This window comes from Struthio camelus, chromosome 6 (assembly GCF_040807025.1).
Source record: "Struthio camelus isolate bStrCam1 chromosome 6, bStrCam1.hap1, whole genome shotgun sequence".
Lineage (NCBI taxonomy): Eukaryota > Metazoa > Chordata > Aves > Struthioniformes > Struthionidae > Struthio > Struthio camelus.
The window spans coordinates 342,570-369,201 of NC_090947.1; the positions used below are offsets into that span (position 1 = coordinate 342,570).

The 26,632-nt window shown below is 41.7% G+C and overlaps 2 protein-coding genes across 5 annotated transcripts in view; both read right to left on the reverse strand.

Annotated features, from left to right (window-relative positions):
- Positions 1-803: 803 nt before the first annotated feature.
- Positions 804-2,609, reverse strand: LOC104142081 (zinc finger protein 436-like). Its single transcript, XM_009671795.2, has one exon. The coding sequence runs from the start codon at positions 2,604-2,606 to the stop codon at positions 1,560-1,562; it is 1,047 nt and encodes a 348-aa protein (XP_009670090.2). The 5' UTR covers positions 2,607-2,609; the 3' UTR covers positions 804-1,559.
- Positions 2,610-3,263: 654 nt separating this feature from the next.
- DIP2A (disco interacting protein 2 homolog A) overlaps positions 3,264-26,632 on the reverse strand; it is a 136,987-nt gene continuing 113,618 nt past the window's right edge. For 2 of the 4 annotated variants that reach the window (XM_068947663.1, XM_068947664.1), the window contains 16 exons: positions 25,716-25,917; positions 25,060-25,169; positions 24,835-24,915; positions 21,933-22,056; positions 20,974-21,095; positions 20,533-20,644; positions 20,191-20,300; positions 19,549-19,679; positions 17,283-17,451; positions 15,398-15,568; positions 11,884-11,945; positions 10,205-10,262; positions 9,549-9,623; positions 8,611-8,785; positions 5,941-6,064; positions 3,264-5,266 (listed from right to left, as the gene is read on the reverse strand). In XM_068947663.1, coding sequence (XP_068803764.1) covers positions 5,014-5,266; positions 5,941-6,064; positions 8,611-8,785; positions 9,549-9,623; positions 10,205-10,262; positions 11,884-11,945; positions 15,398-15,568; positions 17,283-17,451; positions 19,549-19,679; positions 20,191-20,300; positions 20,533-20,644; positions 20,974-21,095; positions 21,933-22,056; positions 24,835-24,915; positions 25,060-25,169; positions 25,716-25,917 — 2,079 coding nt within the window. In that variant the 3' untranslated portion in view covers positions 3,264-5,013. Of the gene's footprint in view, positions 5,267-5,940; positions 6,065-8,610; positions 8,786-9,548; positions 9,624-10,204; positions 10,263-11,883; positions 11,946-12,869; positions 13,037-15,397; positions 15,569-16,016; positions 16,215-17,282; positions 17,452-19,548; positions 19,680-20,190; positions 20,301-20,532; positions 20,645-20,973; positions 21,096-21,932; positions 22,057-24,834; positions 24,916-25,059; positions 25,170-25,715; positions 25,918-26,632 lie in introns of those variants that run through there. The other 2 variants (XM_068947665.1, XM_068947667.1) reach the window with 2 other exon arrangements.

A 26,632-nucleotide genomic window follows, 5' to 3' on the forward strand; every position in this document is an offset into this window, starting at 1 on the left:
TTTGATATAACTTAAAGAGTTAAAGAGTTATAACTTAAAGACTTAAAATCCTGAAGTGCAAAAAGTCAGAGAATTATTCATTGCAGTTTTGTTAACTGTAAATTAGTTATTAGACAGAATTCAGCTCTATTATCCACTAACATGATTTCTGACCTGATACACTGCAGTATTTTAAATGTGCAAGCTTTCAGAAAATTCCTTTTCTGCCTTAAAACACACAGTTGTGAATACACTATAGAAATCAAACCCAGGCGCCTTTCCAAAAAGACCCTTAAAGTGCAAAATATGTGTTTTCACACAATGGCAGGAAAATATAGTCAGCTTAAGAAGGTCAAGAACTCGGTACAGAAAATTAGGAATGTGTACTTAAAATAAACTCACCGCTTCCTTTTTTTCTGCTTTAATGAGTTCCTGGGTAACAATAAGTGATAAAGGCTTAAAGTAGCCTCATAATACTGTTGCTAAAATGACATAAAGCTTATAAAAGGTCTGTGCAAAGTGCTGGCTCACAAGGAACAATGCTGCGATATAGGCAGTTTTCTTAATGTTTTCGTCTATTTTAGAAAAGCATTTAGTACTCACTGGAGTCTGACCTAACACAGCAGAATAAATTTAAAATAGTCTGATTCAACAGCAATCGTTTCATGGTGTCCCATACCATTCCCTCGATGCGACACCTGGCTAGCTAACCAGTTATAGTAATGTGTTAATTCAAAAGAAGACAGGGCTTAGAATTCCTTTGTTACCACATCTTACATTCCAAAAAAGATGAGTTAAAAAAAAAAAAACAGCCAAAACCCAAATCATTCTTGCAGCTTTACTACAAGTTGGTATTTTGAACGCTACACTCGCTCAAATTAAGATGAAGTACAGATTTTTGACGCTTGCCCTCTTTAGTTTTGAGTCAGGTGAATAAAGTTGCTCTTTGGCAACATCACAATAAAACATGCTGTGCTTTAAACGTACTCCATACACAGCGTTCTCTGGAGGCTAAGCACAATACCTGGTGAAAAAAACGCGAGAAATAACGGAAGAGGCTCCAAGACGCTAGCCTCTGGCTATTTACAGTGCTTTGCTTTTAAAAACAAATTGCGCTTTGCAGGATAAATTCCTGCTCGTTTCTTAAACCCCGCTGTTGTCACCAGGGCAAAAAAAGAAGCACAAATCCATCTTCTGCAGGTGCACCACCCCGCTTCACATCTTCCACAGACCCTTCTGCCTCCCTCACCTTCATCGGGAACCTTTGGAAAGCGACCTTAGGAAACGCTGCCCGCATAAAACAAAACCAGCGGAGCTCGCGAACCGTACGAAATTCCTCGAACGCCAGCAGGCAACGCCGACTGCCGGCAGCATCAGTACATTTGTAGCTACCCGCTGTGCCAAAGAGATGCGTTTGCGTCGCACCTTTAGTCAGGGAAATAATTCCATCTGGAAACGCTCTCCGCAACAACGCTGGTGTAGCGCGTCCTTTCCTTTGCTTGAAAATTAAACCAGCCGCTCTTCCGCCAGCGGGCTGCGGTGAGGGGGAGCAGGAGGAGCAGTCCTTGCTTGAGTGACTTTTACTGCCATCCCTCCTGTTCCCGCTTTGGGTCAGCCTGGTGAGGTTGCTCGAGGCTGCTGTCGAGGTCCTCTTGGCGCTGCTGCCTCCGTTCCTGCCTCTTCCTTTCAGCCAGTGCTTTTGCCCGGGTAGTCATCGACCTGGGTCTAGCATCAGGCCTCTCTTCGTCCTGCTGGTGCTTTTTACAGTGTTTCTCGAAGGTGGAAATCTTGGCGTACGTCCGGTTGCAAACCAAGCAGTGGTACGGCCGCTCCCCGCTGTGCGTTCGCATGTGCAGCTGGAGGTAGGAGGACCTGGAAAAGGCCCGGCTGCAGACCGAGCAGCGGTGGGGCTCGCGCGCCTCGTGGGTCTTCAGGTGCTGCTTCAGGGACGACGCCTGCTTGAAGGCCTTCCCGCAGGTGGAGCACTTGAAGTTCCTCTCGCCGGACTCGAGGAGCTGGTGCGACACGAGGTGCGCGGAGGAGCGGAAGTTCTTCCCGCACTTGTCGCACTCGTAGGGCCTCTCCCCGGTGTGCAGGCGGACGTGGAGGACCAGCCCGGCCTTCTGCGTGAAGGCCTTCTCGCACTGCGTGCACTTGAAGGGCCGCTCGCCCGTGTGGACGCGGCGGTGGGTCTGGAGGTGCGAGGCGCGCCCAAAGTGCTTGCCGCAGTCCTGGCACTCGAAGGGCCGCTCGCCGGTGTGGATGGCCTTGTGGCGCACCAGGTGGGAGGACTGCAGGAAGAGCTTCCCGCACACGGGGCACTGGTACTTCCGCTCGCCCGTGTGGGAGCGGAGGTGCAGGGCGAGGTGCGAGGAGGAGATGAAGGCCTTGCCGCAGAGCGGGCAGGCGTGGGGCCGCTCGCCGGTGTGCGTGCGCTTGTGCAGGACGAGCCCCGAGGAGAGGGCGAAGGCCTTGGCGCACACCGGGCAGCGGTAGGGCTTCTCGCCCGTGTGCACGCGGCGGTGCTTGGCCAGGGCGGCGGCCTGCGCGAAGGCTTTGCCGCACTGCTCGCAGCCGTGCGGCCCGCCCCGCGCCGGCCGCCGCCTCGGCCGCCCCGCCGGCACCATGGCGGCGCCCCGCCCGCCCGCCAACGGCCGCGCCAACGGCCGCGCCAACGGCCGCGCGCTCCCTCCCCTCAGGCGCCCTTCGCCGACCCGGAAGCAGCCGCGCGCGGCGGCGGGCGGGCGGGGGGAGGGGCGTGCGCATGCGCCGCCGGCCCGGCCCGCGCGCCGCCGTGACGCCAGGGAGCTGCGCCAGCCCCGGCCCCGGCCCCGGCCGGCGGCCATTTTGGCGTGTGGTGGCGGCGAGCGGCCGGCCGCGCGCGGGCGCCGTTAACGCTCTTGAGCCCTTAAAAAAAAAAAAAGCGCTGCCGCTCCCAGCGTCGCGCTTCGGCGGCTTCACAAAACGGGGTGGTTAAAGAAACCGCGCTCGCTCGGTGTCAGCGCCTCCCTCCCCCTCCGGCGGCGTGTGCATACGTTGATTGGGAGGTGGCGGGGGAAGGGGGGAGGAGCCGCTGGCGCCGGTTTCCTCCCTTGTCCTGACGGGAACCGGCTCCCCCCGCCGTCGGAGCCGGCGGTTAAACACCGTGGCTGAAATGCAGGAAGACCCTGCTCTGCAGAACCGCAAAGAAATTGTAGCGGGGGGAGGGGGGGAGGTCGGGCCGGGGGGAGTGTTGAACTCGCCAACGCACAGCTGTAGAAGAGTTTAACAGTCATCGAGTCAAATTTTCAAGAGCGCTTTTGAAATGTTTAATGTGCTTTTCGTTTTAAATCTTACTTTACAAGGCAACTTGTCTCACTGTCACCAATATCTCAATACAAAAAAAAAAATCTTACAATGCTTTATTTGCTAAAAAACTACAACATTAAAATTGGGGTTAGGTAGTTCTTTCCTTTTGCCAGCTGTTCTGAGGAGTGTCCTGGAGTCCCTTGCTAAAGGTCACTGTACTTAAACAATAAGTTACACAAGTTCTGTACATAATTACAGTCAAGAGTTCCAAGATATGTAGCCGTATAATACACCACAGTCAAGCACCATGAGGGCAAAGAACTACTGCACGTGAAATCTTTTTGTTGAAGAATTTATAGTTTATTTGAGCAGGAGACATTTGATGTCCTCCTCTCAGGGGACTGGCATCCATCTTTCTTAGGCACTGATCCAGGCAGAATCGCCTCGCAGAAAAACCTGGCTGCTTTGCCAAACTCTTGCATTATTAAAAAAATTCCTGTAGTTCAAACTCTTATTAGCTCTATAAAAATAATTATTTGCTAGACTCCTGCTTATCTCCAAATACAAGAAGTATTTGAATAATTTCACATTCTCTTTCTGAATTAGGTTCACTGCAGTATAAGATCAGGCAGAAACTTCAAAACCTTCATTAGTCAAGTGTGACTCAACCAATTGGATATTTCAGCTTGAACAAAACCTCTGTCTAAATACAACGAAAAGATGAAAGTTTGCACCACAGCAAATCCAGCTAGCTCTAACACTGAACATCTTTTCCATGGTGGAGAAAAGTCACTATTATGTAAGTTTTAGCACAGGATATTCAGGGAAAACATATCGTAAGGTCATGCTTTGTAGACAGCTCTACTAATGATTCAGAGACTACTGACTTTGAAATGAAGTTTCAAAAACTTAGCTTTATGCAGGGCAGTAATTAACAGCTTAATGCTATGAAAACAAGCAACTTCACTATTTAACATGAAGTTATGAGAGCAAGAGCAATTAAGCCTCCTGCATCAAGTAGTTAAAACTGGATATTTATCTTTATAGTAAAGTTTATAGCATTACAGAGTCCAGCGTGGCACTGTAAGTGACCGTGTTACAGATGCAGTATTTGTTTTTGCTTGGTACGAAAAGGCTGAACAGCAGCATAATTGTTGTAATATTGAATCCGGGATTGGAATGAATTGTTTTCTTCTGAATGAGGATGAGTCAGTGATTTAAAATAAAAGGCTGCATTTTTAAACTTCAAATATGTGCAAATTCCTTTCAGTACAGTAGAGAATCTGGTAGAGATCCGTGCAATCTTGAAAGTTATGTGCCAGCACAGTTACTGCCAATATATTGCAAACAAGCAGATGGAGAGTTAACTCCAAATGGTTTCTCACAACTTTCAGTATTATTTGCAAGAGTCCTCCTCACAGCTGGTGTTCTCTCCCCACCCCACTTTATGTCCTTTTATGCAGTGCATCAAGATATTGACATTCATAGTTATTGTAAAAAAATTGGTCCATGATAGTTCTATTAAATTTCCTTCAGGAATTCCAGTAAATTTTCCATCTTAAGACAGCTGTAACTGTTGCAAAGGATTTATGAAAGCAAACGCAATCTGAGAGATGAAGGCCCGTGAAGACTGGTATCTCCATTTTCTTAAGGTCTTCAAAAGCTTTTAAAAACACAAACTGATTCGGATGCTATTCACAAAGTCTCTAGATTTTGGTGCTTTAGCCTTGGTGTGCTTTTGTGTTTTCACATGTTGTAGGCAACATAAATAGGATCCAGCTGGTCAGCTAAAAACCCATCTCTCAAGTGCATTCGTTGCTTTTCACCACGGGAATTGATAGGAATAACACCTGGGTCCACAATGACTACGACACCGACTATAAGGTAATGCTCTTCCAGAACGACGTTTGTTACCAGTGCAACCAAGTCCAAAGCTTCTTGTTCCGAGCCTTCTAATTCCACAACCACCACAAGCAAGTTGGTCCATGTAAATACAGCACTGTTGGTTTGACATAGTCAAAGGAGTTAGTCAAAGAGAGACTCACTGGAAGTAAATCTTCCAGGGACTTGAACAATATAATAAATGGGAACAAATGATATAAGTAATAGTAATATGAAGATATTCATGAGTCAAGAGATATCAAAGCTGTAATTTCACAGGATGCTCTTTGCCACTTGTTTTAAAAGATTTTCAAAGAAAAAACAAAACCTCCTCATTTAATAAATACAACCACCACTCTGGGACCTACTGCCAAATGCCATATCTCATCGGTTAGCTGAGAATAACGTATGTTAGAACATACTATTTAAAATATCCCCAGGATACCTATACCACAGCCAAGAGTATACATTGTGATAGCCAGGGAAATGCACAACACAAACTGCCCTGCTACCCTGCTCGTGCGCTGCCCTCCCCATCTTTCAAACCATGAAAATCAAACTCTGACAAAGTTGTGTGTGGGTTGCTTTTTTTTTTTTTTTTTTTTTGCATGGCAGGGTGGGAAGGAGGGGAGGTTATATTTGTTACTCTCACAGCAGTAGTTTCTATGTAAAGTGTGATAAGTTCACTCTCTACAGCAAGCTGTCAGTCTAGCAGGCTGGTCTGCAAAAACATGATTCGGGGTGCTTCAGAAGAAGTAAAAAGATAGAGAGAAATAATTCTAAGCCTCTTACCATTCTGCAATGCTCTTATGTGCTCTTATTACAGAGGTCTCTATATCAATGGGATGATACCTCATTCCTCTGAGCTCCAGTGTTTCATCCAAAGAGCCTACCACATATAGGGCATCATGCCGCTCTGCAATACAGCACAGACATTCAAAATGTCATCAGGTTTAAAGAACGGACATCTTCACGTGCATATGTTTGTTCCTAGCGTTCTCTGAGTTTCACAGTGCTTCCCAGGAGAAACAGTCCATAATACACACCAAGCTCCACCATTTGGAAAGAAAAAGATTAAGAGCTCATTTAGCACTTCCTTTTACTGCCTTAAAAAGCAAGAGAAACGGGACTGAAAAGAATTTTTGGGTCATCCAGTTCAGCCCCCTCTACTACATAAAAACATAATGCAATCCTCCTTCATAAAGCCAATCAAAATCCACTGTTAAAACCTCTTTCTTTCCCCACTATTCTTACTGAAGAACTTTTCTCCTCTTACAGATAGGAACATTCTTCCAATTTTCAAATTTAATTCATGTTTTACTTGCTTACACCTGCTTTTATTTGTCCTCATGCCAACAACATTCTTCTGTTCTTAAGCTCCCCACAATTAATAGAGAGAACAATTCTATTCCCTCCTTAGCTTTGGCTTTGCTAGGCTAAATAAGAGAAGCTCTCCTAGATCCTTCTCGCAGGACGTGCTCTCCACATTGCCCTGTTCGTTCTGTAGCTTTGTTCTGTCTGAATTCACTTTTTTTCTGCACCTCTTTTAGAAATCTGCTCCATTGTGTAATTTGAAATTAAAAGCATGCTGGGAAGCAGCAGTATATTTCATGCATGCTTGCTAATAAGTTCATTTATCATACATGGTCTCTCTAAAATGTTAACAAATTATGGACAGCTGGCATTGCTCCACCATGAAAAAATCTCTATCATAAACGATTTTTCAAAAGCTACAAGGCACAACAAGTTACTGTAGTAATCTGGTTCCTTGCCATCTGCAACTTCTCTTGTGCACGTGAGCGTCTGCTCAGAGATTCCAACCTCTGTAAGCTACCAGCTTTCTCAAGAAGAGGGAGCCGTTTCATTCTGAACAGTGACTGAAGGACAATTCTGTCAAATCCTGTGCAGAAGCTTGCACTAAACAGCAATACAGTATGCATAGGAGGTTAAGCAAGCGCCCTAGAAAAATCTGAGTGGGGAAAGCAAGGAAAGCTGAGTGCGCCCCGGTTGAGTCTTTTCTAATGTGATCCACGAGCTCTTAAGGGGAAGATAACACGCGATAACATCTTTTTTAGGGAGCTGGATCTAGCTTATGATCTGCTGCGACTGCATCCCTTTGATGCTCCAGGAACTCAGGAGAAGCAAGCCAACATAGTACTGCTCAGTTTACTCAACTGTTGCATGGGTGGAGACTGGTGCCAAGAAGGGACCAACCTGCTTAATGCTTGTAGCTGTGGGTGGATACCACGACTCCGTGATGTGGACTGTTCCTTCACAAGAGTGTACCCTCTGTGCTCTGATGGCACTGACAGTGGAAGGGGGAGGTCTGCCAGAAATTACTCTGGAGGAGATGGAACTTTGTCTGCCTAGTAATTAAGTGAGCTGCAGGGACTTCTCCAGAAGGAGTGACAGCATCCACCTTTCTTGTTCTTGAGAACCCGGGGGAGATTGAATAGCACACCAGAACAGCGGACTGGAGCATGTCCTTCTCTTAGTGACTGATATAACAGAGTTACATCACAGACCATTTCTGAATCCTGGAGAACTGGTATCCAACGCAGCAGATGGGGTAGCTCCTCACAAATCTGGGCTTTCAAGAAATCTCTCTCCTTGCCCACTCTTTCTCCTTCACATAATGGAGAACCAAAGGTAGAATGGAAGTGCATGGGGTCCCCCAAACAGACAGTTGTATTCCAGAAGTGGGAACACTGTTTTTCTATCTTATACAATGTGATCAGACAAAATGTAAAATATGTTTGTTACCTCTCTACAGCTAATTATCAAATGACACAGACACGCAGACACATCCACTGTAGATACCACTATTCACTTAAGTGTGATCACAAGTTAACAGTAAACATTGTTGCTAACGAGTGATAAGCATTCAAGCTTGGGAAGCTTGGGATATTTAGAGATTCCTTTTTTTTTTTTTTTAAATATATGACGATCAAGAGTTATGCCAATTCCATATTCCAGCCCACCAGGAAAAGGAGCACAGTTTTTCCTCCATATACTTAAATATTTCAAATTCCCAAATCTGAAGGGCTGGGAAATCATTGCTATTTGTGCATGTCCTGAAATCACAGCATGAATTGGCATTATGAGTATTCTCTAGATCAGCACTTTTGTCAGTAAGGAAAAAGGCAAAGGGGAGAAGTAAGTAGAAAGGCACTAGTGCTTTAACAGATGTGGGTGGTCATGTCATTTTGTTGAAGTGGAAATAAAGGATGAGGATCCTGTTTTCTAAAGCTATCTAAAGGGCATCATGCATTTCCCATTTTCTATGATTATCCAGTATCATTATAAGCAATGAACACATACAGAGTAAAAAAGTTCCTTTTACCTTCAGCTCTTATCTTCTATAGAAGTCAGTAAAAACTTGGAGGACAGCTTACTCTTGGCTAGCTAAGCTACCCCAGTTTTAAACAAACGCTGCTATATTTTCCTTATGTTTTCTCTCACCTCCACTAGCATCAGTAAGTTCAGTTCTGCGCAGAAAGCCAAGGTATCCAGTCCGTGCCCATACAGTCTGAGTGTCTCCAAAACTCAAGCGAGCAGTAAAGTGATCAGCGTGCAGTGCTTCTTCTCCATACACCGTGTAGTAACCAGTAGCATTATGTGGACTACTCACCCATATCTAGTGGGGGGGGGGGAAAAAAAAAAAAAGAGAGAGAGACAGAGAGAGACAGAGAGAGAGAGAGAGAGAGAGAGACAGAAAAGGGAGCTATTCCTATATAAACATAGGTTATTTTGCCAGATCCAGGCAGCGTTATTTCTTGATTTAAAAAATTTGTTCCATTGACAACCTTGCTGTTCCTAAAATGCCAGGAGTTATTTTATAACAGTCATTAACTAACTTCTGCCCCATAGAAAGGGACTAGAAAAAAGGACTAAAAAGGGAGTTTTCCATACATATAACTTAGTAGAGAGGAAAAATGAACTAGGCATTTGGTTCACTGGAAGGGAAAACATTTTAACCAAAGGTCTTCTATTAATAGATCTAATAGATCTTAGTACATGCAAATCCAAATGCTTGGATAGAACCGAGATTAAACCAAGCAGTAAATTATCTCAGTGCTACTCTCCACTGATGGAGTACCTAATGTAACAAGATATTCACTGCATCTTCTAGCTGCCAGTCAGACACAGACTAGTCAACTGGTACTACCACTTGGTATGCAGTACTTTGGCAGAGAAGGGAGCAAACTATGCAGACATTCACAGAAGCATGCAAATGCTTTGTACTTCTTTGTGACAATTTCAGCTCTGTGTAATTCATTTGCTTGCCACATTAAGGTGATCATGGCTATCCCACTAAGAGACAGGCATTTACCTAATATGATTCATCTATATATTAAATCACTGCTGATAAACAAAGTACAAGAGCATCAATGCTTTACCTCTCCTAAATGCGAGTCTCCCAGAGGTCCCTTGGTTTCTGTGTGTGCTATGATAACCTTTACCCCTGGAAGAATCTGCAAATATTTAAAACAGAAGTTAAAAGTCAAATTCATCAAAGGAAAGATAAGTTAATAATGCAGTGCCATAGCAGCCAGTAGTCCCCATAGTTCTTCCATTTCTACTCCCCTCTGCTCCATAGGTCAGCCATCTTTTCCTACAAGATGTTTAATCATTTAAACTCTGAGCAGCTGTTTGCAGCTTGTACTTAGCTTTAAAGTCGATATATCTGCTTCACACCTGAAAACTGCCTTCTGTGGGAAGGTCTGTGATTTTCCCAGCTGTATCAACAAAACATCCTGTTACTTCACTTTAGGAGCTTTGCTTCATTTTAACTAGCTGTTCCTTTTAAGCTTGCTCTCTCTCCTGCCTCTCCTAGATATATAGTGATTAGTGAAGCATATACAGCCTCTCACTGCGCAGATTCTGTACTGAGCTCCAACAAAAGCAGCTCACTATGCAGATAATGGGGGGGGGGGGGGCGGCGGATAGGACTACTTTGTGCTTTCTCAAGTCTGGATAGCTCCAAGCACAAAAATGAAACAACTCATGAGATAGCTGCACGCTGCTTTACTCTAACGCTCCCTCAATCTCTCACCTTCCCAGACTCCATAAGCGGCAGACTGTGTGGAGAACCTCTCTCTACCAAACGTACCCTGAGAAAATAAAAGAAGAAATTTGTAGGAAGATTTATGAACATACAATGAAGTTAAATATGTGTATTCCAGTGTATTCAGTGTTATCCTTTCCTTTGCTGCACTGACCAAGGTGTTATGGTGGCAGCCACCTGTGCAGTCCATTAGTAACATAACTTATACAGTAAATGTGTCAAAGACAACACATGCTGAAGGAGCAAGGAATGCAGCAGGAAAGGTGTACAAGAGAATATGCTCCTTTCATCTTCTTATATATTACTTAATATCACACCATCCCAACAGCTGTAGGCTAGAATTTACTCTAACACAGTGGACACTTTGAGGCTATGGCTCAGCTTAACTATAACAAGAATAGATCCCATGCAAATCATAGTGATATGTTCAATAAGGAGAAAATAACTGTAGTTCACATTGATCTGTTCAAATGCCAAATCAGGATCATGGGAATGACCTTTCAATAACTTGACTTACAACAACTGAGATTTGAGTACGCAACAATTAGAGAAGATCAGTAGTCACAAAGGTCAACAGAAGCCACCGATTTAACATTACTAATTAAAAAACATTAAAGGAAAGGCACCAAGTATTGATATTATGTTTCTTTAAATAAACACAGAAACAAATACAAATACATATATATATATGTGTGTGTGTGTGTGTAATATATATATATATATATATATATATATATATATATATATATATGAATCCTACTAAAATTGCAGCCTGAACTTGTTACTGCTAGCAGTTGTTGCAACCAAGAGGCAAGATAACAGAAAAATCACAACTACAGAATAAACTCTGATGGAAACAATGTCTTCTGCAAACTTGCAGAAAAATATAAGTGGGGGGGAAAGCTATAGCGCAAGCCTGACATTCAGAGGAGCCTGGGAAAGCTGAGGGAATTCAGTTGGTTTGGCCTCAAGGAAAAGTCTAAGGGGAGGATCTAATTGCAGTTTTCCATTACCTAAAGGATTGTTACAGAGAAGACTGAGCCAGATTTCACAGATTTGCCCACCAAAAGGACAAGAGGCCAGGGACGTAAGCGGCTAGAAGGGAAAGGCTAGTAAGGAAAACTTCCTCCCCAGACCAGGGGGAGGTGACACCCTCATGACAGGCGCCCAGAGAGGAGGAAAATGCCCATCCTTGGAAACATTCCAAACTTAACTAGACCTGGTATAGAATAACCTGATCAAGCCTTGAAGCTGGCCCTGCCTTGAGCAGGAGGTTGCATGAGGGACATCCAGAGATCCCTCCCAACCTAAATCTTTCTATGATTCTGTGACTAACCAGGCAATTGGCAAGTCACCATTTGCTAGTGGGTATGGTTAGGTAAGAAACAGCTAATGACTCTAGATTATACGTGATTTTGATGAATAGACAGCAAGTTAAGTGAGGGTCTAGAAAGGAAGAGCAGAACAGGTGATGGAGGGAATGCCAGAAAACTTCCAACATGAAGTGGTCATTAACAGATTCTCTAGGATGGGGTCCCTTGTCATACAATAAGGAGGGATTAACTGCTGCCAGGAGTATTTCAACACGCCAATGCAATGCAACGCAACGAGGCTGGACTTTCTCCTCAACAGACTTTCAATAGTTAACGCTTGAACGTACTCTGTACCTGTCATGTCGAAGCGCTCTCATATCTACATAGACAGTTGTTGGATCTGGCCCTGCTGTTCCCTAAGAACACAAAAGACAGACATTAAACAGAAGCCAGAAAATCCCGTTTTCATTTTCACAGCCATATTGCATAAATTCTCAAATTTCTCTCCCTTCTTTACTGACACTTATAAATTACTGCCCTAATCTACTAGAAATATAGTAAAATGGCCCCTCTAGAGTGACTGCCATAAAGCTTTGATGTTTTATGGTAACCAGTAAACGAATGCACAAATGAAGTATGTATTTATACAGGTAAGCCTTGAAGTGCACCAAATTTTATTTTGGTATGCATCTCCTTAAAAAGACATAAAGCACGTTAAGCACCAACCTATGCAGACATAAGCCCTTTCCCAGTGCTCAACAATTCTTCTTTGTAGCAGTTTTGTCAAGTTTCATTTAAGAAGAAACCAAACCACTTAACTAAAACATCCCTCTAACCAACCCATACCTTTGCAAGGCTCCTGTCAGTTACCGTCTAGACAGAGGAAGATCTCTGTTACACTCCTAAAACAAACCCACTTCCTGACATGGAAGCAAGGGATCTTTTGTTCCCAGCAGTACTTAATCTCAAAGCAACTAAAAACTGCTGTGAAATGCCTACTTAAGCTTAAGCTAAAAAAAAGTAGGCAGAGACACCATGGTTATCCCCCTCCCCCAGGGAAACAGCACTGCTTCTCATTTTAGAGAGAAATGCTCTCTAAATCACAGTGCCTAGATCTCAGGGCTATAGCAAGTGTCTTCATAGTGACATTGCCTGCTACTTTTGTAGCGCCACTGCACTCAGTGCAACTACCAACCGTTCCGCATTAACGGTACGATCTTTAAGAATAACCCACTCTTTAGTGTTAATCCTTGCTATGCCCAGTTTCTGCTTGTTTGAGAAAGCGTTTGTACTTCAGCTACAAGTGTTCTTCGGGAATAAAGCTGAACTCCTTTAGAAAAATAATAATAAAAAAAACAAACTCGCTTGACCTGTTTCAAGTGAAAACTCCCCTATGCGGGCTACATTATTTATAGAGTAACACTACAGAACAAGATTGACTTTAGGACATTACAAGCACACACATGCAGCACTATACCTGTTCAGCCAGCTTGCCCAGCCTGTTTGGCTGACAGAGGGACCACAAACAGAAGTAACAGAGGCCATCAAAGTGAGTGAAACAGAGAGAAAGGGGAAAAAAAGAAAATACAAACAAAGAGGCACTGGAGACATGAGATACACACAGTAAGATAAACAAAAAAACTCATACTGTTTTAGAGTGAAAAGAATATTCCCATTTCAGATTTCTCAGGGTCCAGCACTTTTAAGCGGTTCCCTGGGAAACATGCAGGTCCCACAAAATAAACCAGAAGAGATTCGAGCAGATAATACGTAATGCCTGTTTCCTTATCGTAACTCCCTCCTCCATCTGTAAATATCTAAAGGCTGCTTATAACTTCAGAAACACCTTTTCAGTAAACCAGCCCATTATGGTTGGAAGATATTATGTATTTACTTGCATGCTAACTCGTATCAAATATCTATGTCCACTTAAACACAACAATATCAAATACAGGCTTTATTTTGGGGAAACGGGGGAAAGCAGAAAGACAAACTAAAAGGCTATTCAAGAACGGTGAACAGAGATGAAAAAGGTATAAAATGAGGGGGAAGCTTTAACTGCCCAACAGCCCTACATCCTTGACAGTTTTCCTGAAATACTTTTCACATTGGCATCTTAGGAACGCATTTCACATTCTGGGAAAACATCGAGGTTATTTAGCTAGCATAAAACAGAGTATTCAACAATAAAAAGTGTATTTCTCATATCTGCTCGTGAATTATCAGAAGGAGCTCTTGATATAAGCTGTCAGCTGGATGTTATTACAAGTATTTTCTTCTAGATTCTGAAGGCTGCTCTTAGATTAATTTGATAGTTGGGTGCTTCCACATTTGACTGCAGAGAAAGCTCTTACATGGCCCTAAATTGATCTCTTCTCACTTATTTTGGACAGTTTGAGCAGCAGGTATTCAAAACTGGCTTTCTAAATCCTTATGTAGATGGCCAATTCAGAAAGCTGCTCTTTGGCGCTTGGCATCTGAAATGTTATATCCAATGACTGCACAGCCTCCTTAATTTCACCTGTACTCTTCTTTTTCCATCTACTGATTCATAAAATTACTCTGACCTCATTTCTGCTTAACTGTTTATCTAGGGGCTGTTAAAAATCTTTCCCCTTTTAATGCGTGAGAGAAACTACATATTTCTAAAGGACAATTACTAACAACAACATATTTGAGAAGCTCAAGGCCCAAAGCGTGTGTGTCTGTCTCTCTCATTGGAAAAAAATTGAGAACAACATTAAAATATATTAAAAAAAATGTTATTGTGCTTTTTATAAAACACACTTTATAGAACCAGTTGGCTCGGCCAGCTTTCATTAGTGAGCATGAACCGGACTTTGGTTCACTAATTGCCTGCAAATAAAATTTACAATTACACACATACTCAATGTACGCACCATCTATAGAATTCCTCACATATAAAAAAGTTGTGTGTTGGCACATCTGAAACTTGAGCAGTTTATTTTATTTATTAGCTCAAGTATCACCCAAAAATCCAGGGTGCTTTCCAATTTCTAGACCATACTTAATACTCTCAATTTTAGGCAAGTTATGGCATGCATACAATTTTTTTTTTCTATCTAGGGAAGAAACACATCTATTAAAAAAATTAGATGTAAATCTGGTTAAATTACCTATATGAGATTAGTTTTAGTTGAGTACTGAACTACCACAGACAGGCCAGGACCCCAGCATGCCATTATCCCTAGTCTGTGAAGTAGGGCTGTGTATTTAGAAGGCATATTATCCCCCTCAAAGCTTCCAGTTTTATACCTTTCATTGAAAGAAGCCCAGGTCTCATATAAAGTGAGACAAACATGATAATAATGCTGATTTGAGAGCTTTCAAAACAACAACAAAAAAAAACATGCACCAATTTTATCAGTTTTCCTTGGGCTTTAAGATGGAGTTTTTATTTGAGGAACTCTACCTTCATCTAATTCCACATAGACCCAAGCTACTTTTCAACAGGCAAAACCTGAATCACATGAAAGCTGAAATAGCATTGCTTGAAATATTTAAGATGCTTATCAATAAGAAGCTCTGTATTTAATTTAGTACTGCCCCTCCATAGTAGGAAGGAAACAAGTTTCTTAACACTGATCCTCCATATTACAGGCATCTCAATTGGTCAATTAGTATGAAAAGGAGAAACTATCGTAATTCCCATTCCTCACCACAAGCACACAAAAAGGTCTTCTGGGCTTATTTAACCTGGTGAAGAACAAAGCATGTAAAGGAGCTGCAGCTCCATTTGTTAGAAGCTCCATTCATTACAAGCAAATTACATACAGCTGAATATGATTTCCTATAAAGTTCTCAGATAGGCTGTGGTTAAATGAAGGAATAAACAGTTGAATCTCACCTGTAGGCAAATTGCTACATTGACCCTGCACCCAAACGTAGTGCTCACTGCACGAGCAGAGAGGCCCAAGTCTTTGAACAATTTGGAGAAAGACTGTGTTAGCGTAATCCTTGGTCTCTCCTCTGCAACCACCATGCACGTTCGCACACAGGACAGGTTAACTCCTTTCATCTGTTTGAGAGATTTGGTAAAGACAACGACACGTTTCAAAACGTAACGTTTCAGAAAACTTCTAGCTCATTTGAATTTGAGGGACAGCCTGACTTTAAAAATATGAGAACAACTGACTCCTGGAGGAAGGCTCTCAGGAAATAGAACGGATAGATAAAAACATTAAAAAAAAGTGAACATCACCACCTCCGCCACTGTTTTTCTTGTGGTCAAGATACAGCAACAAGTCTGCCTAGAAAAAAGGCTACGCCATCAGGCAGGTGAACAAATCCGATGCGTGACCAAGGAACATTATCTGTAACTCGTGGATGTCTACATATCAAGTTGGCTCATAAATACTCTCCCCTCAAGGCCCTGACCCCTGGACTATCCCCGCTGTACAGATATCGGTCATTCCCTGCTCCCACCTAGAGAGAGACAACTCTCCCCTTTGAAACGAAATCTGAGTACAGTTAACAGCATAGTTTGTTTCGGTGTCTGTTCCGGTTAAACAGTATCAACCCGGACCGCACACTGGCTCCATCCATCCAGCACAACCCTCTAGTACTGCGCCAAGAGGCTTCGCGCTCTTATGGCAGAGTCTGATGGACCGTTTACATCACGTAGCACTCTGGTGGGCTGCAACACAGCCCGTCATTGTTTGGAGCTGAAAAAAACCAACAAACAATTGTCTCAAGGCCAGGCAGGCAATCACACGAAGCTCACGGGAGAGTTGCTCGCGCCAAGTGCCTACGCGATTTGGATACAGGCAGAGCGCTCGAGAGGACATTAGCTCTCAGCAGCTTGAATATGAGCTTGCAGCAAGCGGCTCAGGGCCAGGATTCACTTTACAGGGAGGTCCAGGAGGACAGAGGAATAGGCTTTGTCTATACGGAGAATAAGCACACTGTAGCCTGATTGCTGCACACAGGCAGCTGCCAAACATTCCCAGCTAAAGCGCTGAGCAGCTTAGTTACTAAAGCCATGGGAACTCTCCTGCTATTGAGATAGGAGTGCCTCTTCAAATAAATTAAGCTTCAGTTAAGAAATTTCCCTCAAAATAAAAAAGATGTAGAAGTGTGTAATTATTACTGTTAGTGAACCCAATTATTTTGGTTTACAGAATTTGCTTTTCTTCCATATACTCTCTATAGGAAACAAATTCAAAAGTAAGGCAGACATCTACTTCTGATGATGCAAAATTGCTAGGATTAATCGATAACTCTCCAGTTTCACCATACACTAAGACTTACAGCTTTGGACTTTGGCATGTGTACCAACGGGCAATAAGTCAGCTTGAGAATTCAGCATTTTTGGTGTGAGGAAGTCTGAAAGCAGGGGACACTTGCCAGGTTTGGGGAGTTGGTTTTGTTTTAGGGTTCCTTTTTTTGTTTGTTTCAGAGAAGTAAAAGTTTTTAGGCTTGCTAAGTATTTTGCCCCACATTTTCAGAAATATTTATCAGTGTGTGAGGCAGTGCAAATAAGCCAAGCTGAAAACAAAACTTCTTTCAGAAATGCTGGAGCTGAAACTTCCAAGCACACTCAACATTTGCCAGAAGCAAAACCGAAAGGCTTTCAAAGAAAGAGTTAGGAGTTTTTCTTATAAAAGCTAAAATGAAATAATTTTGCAAGAATGCATTATGTGTCACATAGATAAAGATACATGATATGATATATTGTAGGATTACAGGTCAGTATGTTAACAAAAAAAAAAAAAAAAATCAAGTTCTCCTACCCGCAGCATGTCAGTCTGTGTTCCAAGCCCTTTGGTGCACATCTCCATCACTGAGTAAGAGCAGAAAGTGACCCGTACTTTATACTGACTTACGGCAGACAACCACAGAGACACGTTGCTCTCCAGTTCAAGAGGAGGGACTAGAATAGACTGATGACCTGAATATACGCTAGAGAGGGGAAGAAAGAGAAACCAAAAAAAAAAAAAATATTCAAGCCTGCGTAAAGAAGCCCAAAGTTACAGAAAGTCAAAACGAAGCAAAGGAATACAGAAAGCCTGGGAGCTGGTTATCTATTCGAATTTCAACTTATCTGCTCCATAAAAAGCAAGTATCTCACTGAGGTTTCAAACTGATTAGTTGGGTAAAAGCTACAGGTTAAAGTTAAAGCCACAAACGTAAAGGCAAGTATATACGTGCCCCTCAGTAAACTGTGTTGAATTTACCCAACGCCTTGAATTTTAGGCAGGTCTTCGGTTTCAAACAAACTGTGCCAAGAGGAGGGAAGCAAACGTTTGTGCCACCCCGTAAAACTCTGCCTTTTACACAAAGCCTCCTTCCCGTGATCTGCTTCCCTTGGCAGGCTGTGCCTCCCAGCCTACTCTTGGTCGAAGAAGGGCACTTCACAAGGCCAGCTGATGCAAGTCCAAACTAAAGAGCAGAACAACAAGTCTGTCTGGCCGCACGGTCAATCACTGACAACCTTACAGGGAATTAACACTGGTATAGTATTTAAATGGAACATACATAATTTAATCATAAGGAAAAACAACTGCTCCGTCTAGTTTTAAAGTAACTGTGGATTAGCTCTGAAGTGTCAGCGGGCTGATTTTCCTCTACACCTTGTGTCTAGATCACACGCAGCAAGTTTCATTCCCTTTTACTCATAGCATCGCCTTTCACTTTTCTGCCAAGTGAAATCTAAGATGTCTTTTAGTTCATGAATGATAGTCTAAGAAGCGAAGCTAGAAAACGATAAAGTGGCTACTATAAAGAGAACTTCTGACACTAAAGACTTACAGTATTTTTGAGACAGTATTAAAGTTGATAATTAAGCTTTGCGAGTAAGTTTAGTGAAAGTGCACCTTTTCCTTGGAGTTAAACAAATCTTAATATTGCAAATCTATATCTCATCATTCAAGTTTTCACTGCAATTTTTCTAGCCTTTGCTATAGGTCTGCCAGTTTTTGAACAGTGTTTATGCAAAATATTTGACCTACACAAGTTAACGTGAGTGGAGAGAAAGTCAAATTCAGAATCACACCGTCTTTTTATTTTTTAAAATATAATGAATGACCAAGTAGTCTTAAATTATCAAAATTTTTTTAGATCAGTTATTATCAAAAAATCAGAGTGACAAAGCCCTCTGTAAAACTAGGCTTGGCTAAACCAGCTCATCTTGCAAGACTAATAGCATCTCTGATTGCTTTCAACCGCATCACGCTTGCTGCCATTTCTCCTGACTAAAGTTGATGTGTTTGTAGCTGGCGCGACTACTTTTTTTAGCTGCTGAATAGATTAAAAAAAACATTCTGTAATAAAGTCTTTCATGCAAAATTGGTGCTCCGTAAATCAAAAACAAAGCAATACCCTAGATTATAAAAATTTGACTTTATATTAACTCTTTGATAGAAAGCCTGAAATGCAACTCCCCTCCCTAAAAATATTTAAAAAAACCCAAAACAAAGAACAAACAGTTTTAGATTTTAACTCTTCTATCACTGATGTTTCTTTTTCCCTCCACCCTGCCTCGCTTTACTGATGTTATAAATTATCAAACATTACCAAAGTTAACTTTTTGTCTTCTTTCAACATACTTGCTTCTCGGTTTGGGGGACTAGAGAGGCAAGGTTAACTACAGTGAACTTAATTTTAATGAACTTTGTTATCTGTTTATAAGATAACCTTTCGTATTTAGTTTCTGCATTTTTAAATCAATATCTAAAACACACCATTTTTTTCCATATTGGACACATTTCATATGCTTTAATCACTCTCAAGATTTAAAAGGCAAAAACAATTTCACAGCTGTGCAAGATGTGCTGCATTATAGCAGTTTATCTGACTGAATCCAGGAAACTCACTCATTTTCAGAAACATTAAATCGCTTGCTTTAGCAATATTTATTAGCGCACAAGAATAAAGTGTCTGTAACAAAGTTAATTGGGGCTACCTGGACAGTCTAATTCACTGCTGTTCACTTGGTTTCTAGAGAAGGGAAGGCTATGCTGGGGACATACGAGACAACCTAACGTTTAAGTAACATACCTGCACAGGCACCACAGTGCAAATCCCAAGCCACAATAAGGGTCAAGGCAGATGGCAATCTGACGTGAAGGGTAGAGCTCACACTGTAGTTTTATCGAGCGACATAAGGCACTTGTAGCTGCATGTGACATCTGTAAGAGAAAAAACAGGCTCTTTCAAGAACAATTTTAAAAAAGAGTTTCAGATTTAACAACTGAGGAAAATATTTATTATAGGTATGTTATAGATATATATTATAGATAATATATTATTATTATAGCAACGGGTAATGATTTTTAAGTGCTTTTGAAACAGGAAAGGGTTAACAGTCCAAAGTTGCATAGGTACTTTTCAGGCTAGCGGAATACGACATGTCCGTTGTCACGCAACATCTTTAATAACTCACAACAGAAAACATTCATGAACTTTAGCATACCGTCCCTTCAGTTCCCTCAATGTTCAGATATAAGACTGAATACTTCCAAAAATGCATCAGTTTCAAGGAAATTTTAATGTCATGCAAACTTGAAAATAAGCCTTTCGAACAGTAAGATGTGTCTTTTACCATTTTTATATTTTTTCCCTATGGCAGGATGGAATAAATACAGAATATACCTATACAGGAGGAAATGAAATATATTGATATCTGTTCTATTACTCTACCTTTACTCCTGCTAATATACCAGTAGTTGACACACTGAAGTCCAAGTATGCCAACATATCCGGAGATGGAGGTCTAAAAATATTAGCCAGCTTCTTTTTAGGCATATCATCTATTTAAAATAGGTAACAAAAAAGGATATATTATTATTATTATTTTGGAGTAAGAGCACAACAATATCTTCACAGCATTAACACAGGGTATTTTCTATAGTTTATGGACAGATACACTGATGCAACACAAGAAATACCCATCCAGTTAGTCAAGTATGATGTAACAAGATAAATAATTCAGTCTCCAAGCTATTTATAATTTTTCTTAGAGAGCGGGTAACCATTTTGTACCTGTATCCAAAATTGTGGGCCATGTTTTAATATCTACAGCTGTTGCAGCTTCCTTGGACTTCAGCAGTTTCATTATCGCTTGTGTGGTAAGTATACATGCAGATTTACTGACCTGTAAAAAGGCAGCATTAGAAATATTTATAAAACCAAGAAATGCACATTCCTGTGATTCCGTATCCATCCCAAGCAGATAAACAGTAAGCTAGGTATAAAGAAATAACACTGAAAATAAAGCAAATAAATTACAACAATAGAAAGAACATTTTAAACCTGCTTAAAAAAAAAAAAAAAAAGTATTTGACTCAGTCATGGCACACTAATTATTTTTTAAGCTTATTTTGCCTTAACTGAGGCCAAGCAATTCATCAGGCAGTGTTCCTAGCCGCATTGACCTCCTACAACCACCACAAGCATTAAAAAAAAGGAAAGTCTTGCACATACCTCTACAATCATTTTGACAGTGGGCAGAGTGGTAGCAAGATTCTGTGGATGAGGGGGGCGAACAGTGATAGGTACACAACCAGCATATAAGCAGCCGTAGAAAGTTGCTATTAAGTCTACTCCTGTAAAGGACATTTGTTAAATTAAAGCAATGTTATTGTAACAAAAGGCCTGACCCTTTCATGAAAACTCTAAACATGCACAGAGAAATTTTAATAAAACGTAAGGGTTTCTTGGTCGCGAAGGTCTTTTCCAACTAATGGGCTGTTCTTGGTCGTGCCCGGTTCTATAAGGTTACGGTATTACACATTTGAGAGTTAGCAGGCATTATTCAAACCCTTCAAATTTGTAGAATATATCTGCATGGACAGCAGAACAAAAAAAATTTACAAAAATAGAAAATCTCAAGGTATTGCAGGTCATGAAGACGACAGATTAGATCCTCTTTAAAAAGTATGCATTTGTTTTTCACAATTATCACCACGAAACATGCAATTATCCTACTTCCATAGGGTATTACTTCTTTCCTGTTGCACACTGGTAAACACACACTAGGAATATACAAGCCTGAGGTCCAAATTTCACTTCTAGCAATAGCTATTCAGGACGTTCAGGACTTCCTAATGCAATTTTCCACGGGTATGGATGCAGTTTTATTCCCTTTTCTGAGGCTGAAAATCCAGAATCTTTCAGGTAGTTTAAATCAAACTACTTTTTTGTAACTGTCCAGACATCTGGAAGGGTTAGATGAAATGTGTTTGCTAAATTTAGTTTGTCATTTGGAGAAGCAGCTTGTTAACAAAATGACAAAGAGGAAGCCTCTCCTCTGAAACAGTAGGTCACTGCTGTACGCGACCATATTAAACGGACATTTGAACGCTCTACTTCGGCAACCTTTACGCCTCTTTTCCTGCGACGCCTAACTTAAATGGTTCCTGCTGTCTGTACGGCCGCCTTACCTGGGGGATAAACCAGGGCTACGTGGTCACCAACATTCAGTCGTCCTTTCTCCATCAGGGCCACTGCCACTCTCTCTGCTCTCTTGTGCAACTGTACGCACGATGCGGTGCTAGCTACGGTGCCCTGCACAGAACAGAAGCGGCTTGGGAAAACTTTGCGGAGAACATTTTGAAACCCAGGAACATACTTGCTGCTGTGGTGCAATATTTCACGGTAGTTATTTTTAACAATAGGCCAAACAGATTTAAAGACGCAAAGTATGCTCAGTGTTTCAGAAACCGTGCCGATGGTACCAGAACTTTTAGCTAGAGAATTTTGTATGCACAATTTCAAACTTCAGACAGTGAAGCAGTTTCTAAATGTACTCGGTACTAAAAAAAAAAAAAAAAAAAAAAAAAAAAAAAAAGAATACCTTACAAATTTTGACGTTTGCAATGCCAGTATGAAAACACGGTAGCAAACGTACAATTTTTTTTAGCAGCAAGTGAAGCTGAATACCTTAAAAATTTATCTCTAAATCTTCCAGGCAATAAAGGATTATGGCATTACTCTGCCAAACATAGCCAAATCTCTAGATGCCTTTGCAAGCAGAATTCTTAAAAGCCTGATGTCCTTGGTACAGATATTCTATTAAAAGGTCAAAGAGGCAATCTGAGCTCTGACTGGTACGCACTGTGACTTCTGCCTCTCTGCCTTCTCTTGCAGAGAGAGGATTTCCCACAATTATGCATTCATAAAGTCTCCATATGGAAGCAGCTGTGTCTGTTTTTTTTTTCTTAAGCAGTTGCACAAAAAAAGTCATGGAGAGTACAAAAAGCTTAATCCTATTTTTCATGTGAAGACAGAAAAGATCCTTTTGCTATCCAATCTAAGAAGTGATGCCACAGCCTGAACGTACCCGTTTCCTCAACGAGCTGATTCAAGGAAAATTGGTGGGACAACCACCTCGAGAGACGGAAACGAACGTTCACAGAGACTGAATCAGCCCTCCTGTTGTACCCACAGGGCTGCTACAGCAAATGCCCGTCATATAAGTATTCAGTTTTAAGTCCAAGATGAACTGCCACATGAAATCCTCAGCCCAGGCTTTCAGCTCTCGGATCCAAGGCCTAGTGTGGTGTAGAATGGCTCTGGCACCCTGGCTCAGTTTTACTAGGAAAATTGTTGTTGGCAGTGTGAAAAAGTCTGTGAGCTAAAGCCACGTACAACAAGAACAGTAAGAACAGAAGTGCACTTGTTGAGATAGGAATGGTTAGCAGCTCAAGGATCCAGAAGAAAAATACTGACATGAAAAGGTCATGTCGCCCTAAAGAAGAAAAAAGAAAGAAAAAAAGAGTAGAGAATGTGATGACATCAACTCAGCAACATCAAGGGTCAGCCTGGTCCAGGAAGCAGTAAGAGCTGACACTTCCCCATCAGAATGACGCCTGCTTGGCCATCAAAAGACTCATGAGGTTTCTCATGGAGAGTGGCATATCAATGTTTTTGCATCACAGCTTGCTAGTCCCAGCAAGTAATGGCATGTGCTAGCCAATAGGTAATTGCTTTGTGTTTGAGCTGTACACCTCCTTTTTGCAGAGTCTCTTTCTGAAGGGTAAAAGTTGCCTGAACAAAGTGACCTAGAAAGGGAATTCTTTATTCTTCATGCTAGAAAACACCCTCTCTAAAGACTCTCTTCTCTGAGAGAAGAATAAACCAATTCTTTGGCTTTTAACAATAACCATACTGACGCAGTTTCTTCTGCTAAAGCAGAGTCTCATGAGAAAAGTCAAAACTTTGAACCATGCCCTAAACCATTCTGGCTTTCCGAATTACAGGGACACACAAAAGCAAAGCTTAAGCCATCCTTCAGTTCCTGAGGACTGCTGCTGCCCGTTCCTAAAGGACATTCAGTATTTCATATGTCTGGGATATAAGCACAGCACAGTGCACACCTAGTTTGTTACTGGGCTGTTATCATCACTGGAAGGGAAGTTATTGAGTACAGGCTCAAATCAAAATTGACTCCAGGAGACCAACTTTGCCTCCTAGGAAAGAAAGGAGGGTAGAATGAAGGGAAGGAAAAAAACCAAAACCTGCCAACCTGCCAGAACAACAGCAGAAGAATCTAAAACAGTTGAATATTCTGAAAGGTGCACAACAGTACTGCTCCTTAAGCCCAGGAAGGCTGTGAAGCACTGAGGAACATACAGAACTGCACTACTTTTTATGCCCTTTTATGAAGGGTCAGATGCACAGGGTATGTATAGACTCCAGAACTACCAATAGTCAAGTGCAGAACAGAACGGCTGTGAGCAAACATGATCTGCTCACAAACAAGACAGACACCTTGTCATACATCATAAGGGTTCAGACAGCCCTTGAACAAGATAGGCATATAGAGCCCATGCGACTCCTATACACCCCGGAGCATTTACTTGTTCACGTGTGAGTGACTGTAAGAGCCGTCCTTTCAGGACGGAGCCTAGCAGAGGAGAAGGCATCAGCTTCTCCAGAGCGGTGTGCAATGGCCCTGAAAAACAAGACTCCAGAGCAGCCCTGAGTCCTACCTACACCCTAAATCTTCTAATGAGAAAACCCGCCAAGTCTGTCTTCCTCCTAGTCTTGTGCTCAGCGACAAAGGCAGAATTGTGGTTTCCATTACTATGACAAAATGTTAGGTATCTGCAGGAAATGCAACTGCTGCAGTTTTTTAAAGCCATGCAGAACGCCTACTAAAATTCCAGATATGGAATAAAAATTTAATTGCTTGCTAACTAGCAATAATTGTCTGCTTCAAAACCACGATGTTCCTCATTGTCATCAAAATCCAACACATTTTAGGGAAAAGCCTTCTATTTATTACTTTCTTCGAATCCAATCATCTACTGATCTCAAAATAAGACCTAAAGTGCATCTCACCTTGGAATTTAACAACAGGAAGAGAGGATGATCTGGAGTTGTCTGGGCTCGCCACTGAAGAACGTCCGCTAAATACAGGAACTTAAACAGAAAGAAAGAACAAAAACACACTCAGATTCACTCAAAATGCATCACGCTCAGTTTCACCAGAATACCATAACTGCCCTTGCCTCATCTTCAACAGGCCGATTCAAATATTCAATATTACCAGGAAGTTAGTGTTACCTTTCTTGCTTGGTCATTATCTTCCAACTGGGTAACATCTCTCCCTGAGGCTTGTGCAATTCTCTTTCCTGCAACAAGGTTTCCTACTATCATTGAGGCAGGACCAACATCTGCATTTTAAAAAACAGCACCAAATGAGAAAACAAAAAACAATCCAAGGAACATACAATAATCGATAGTTCAGCCTGTAGTTTACTATAACACCACATGCAACCGAGATCTGAAAAAAATAAAAAGCTAAAATCCAAAGTCATATCTCATGGAACAAGGGAGAGCGGATAATAATAAAGTACACTAAAATAGTCAATTATTGATTCAGGTCTGTCTGTACTTCCATGCATTACATCAGTTATGGCATGTCTTTGGATTGCTCTTTATAAGATGGCCAGTACAGGAACTATTTCAAATACAGCTATGGAAGCATGAAATTGGTACACGCTGGCTGTCCTTGCACTTATCTAGGATTCCAGTGAGGCTTTAAAGCCCTTGTTGAGCCCTGTGCTGCGGTGACTATACCGTTAGCTCTGCCAGCTTAGGAGGCTTAAAGCTGTCCGACACACACAGCACTGAGCTGCCAGGGTGCCTCCGGATCACGCTCCACGTATGCCTTCAGGAACAGACGCGCAGAACTAAGCAACACGGTCTCATTTACTCACCCGGCTGTTTCTGTCGAGGCTTGGGCAGGTTAGTAACACAAGTATGTGGACACATTAATACATTACAAGGGTGCAGAGCACCTTCTAAAAACCGCTGCTTGGTTTCTGAAATATGAATTCCTCCAAGTGGAGCCTTTGGCAAAGTGTTGGCTGGCACCAAGGCAAGACAGTAGACGCCCACTTGGTGGATGCTATCAATTGCCTTGATAGAAAGAAAAGAAATATGTTCTGCATTATAACCTGGGATGTAGCTAAAGCAAGAATTTGAATTCAAGTCATTTAATAACATTAAAATTTTTACTTGCACCACAATTTGCAAATAAAGGGTCCAATTCTGCACTCACTGAACTCATAGAAGTTGTGCCATGACTTCAATGGGAGCAGGAGCAGACCCAGGACTTTGCTTGTGCACTCTATCAAGGGGATGCCACCTGCACATCAGGGATTAGGAAAGTCTCTTAAAAGTGGGCAAAAAGTGCAGAGAGATTTTTAAAAAGCCAAAATTATATCACAGCAAATTTAGTATGCATGGCACAATCACAAAAGCGCAGTAGAACATAAAACCACAAAAATAGGGAGGAAAACATTTTGTTGCCTAAAACCTAGTGTCTATTTCAGCTAGGACACTTCTAAAAACAGAATTCAAGTAATTTTTTTCCTTGTGAAAGGCAGCATTTCTATTACCAGGTATAATCACTGAAGTTTATAAAACCAAAATTAAATAAAAATCATTATTATACAATTGTCTCCTGCTTAAGAGGCATCTCCCCTTATATTGCTCTCTCTAATCCTCCCTTCAATAACCCCCTTATCTGATTCTTCTCCCATAGTTGCTCTCTCACTTCTTACTTCCGTAGAACTGATTAATTCTGAAATCCTCAAATATTACTGGGGAAAGTTACTCAAAGAAGCTGTTA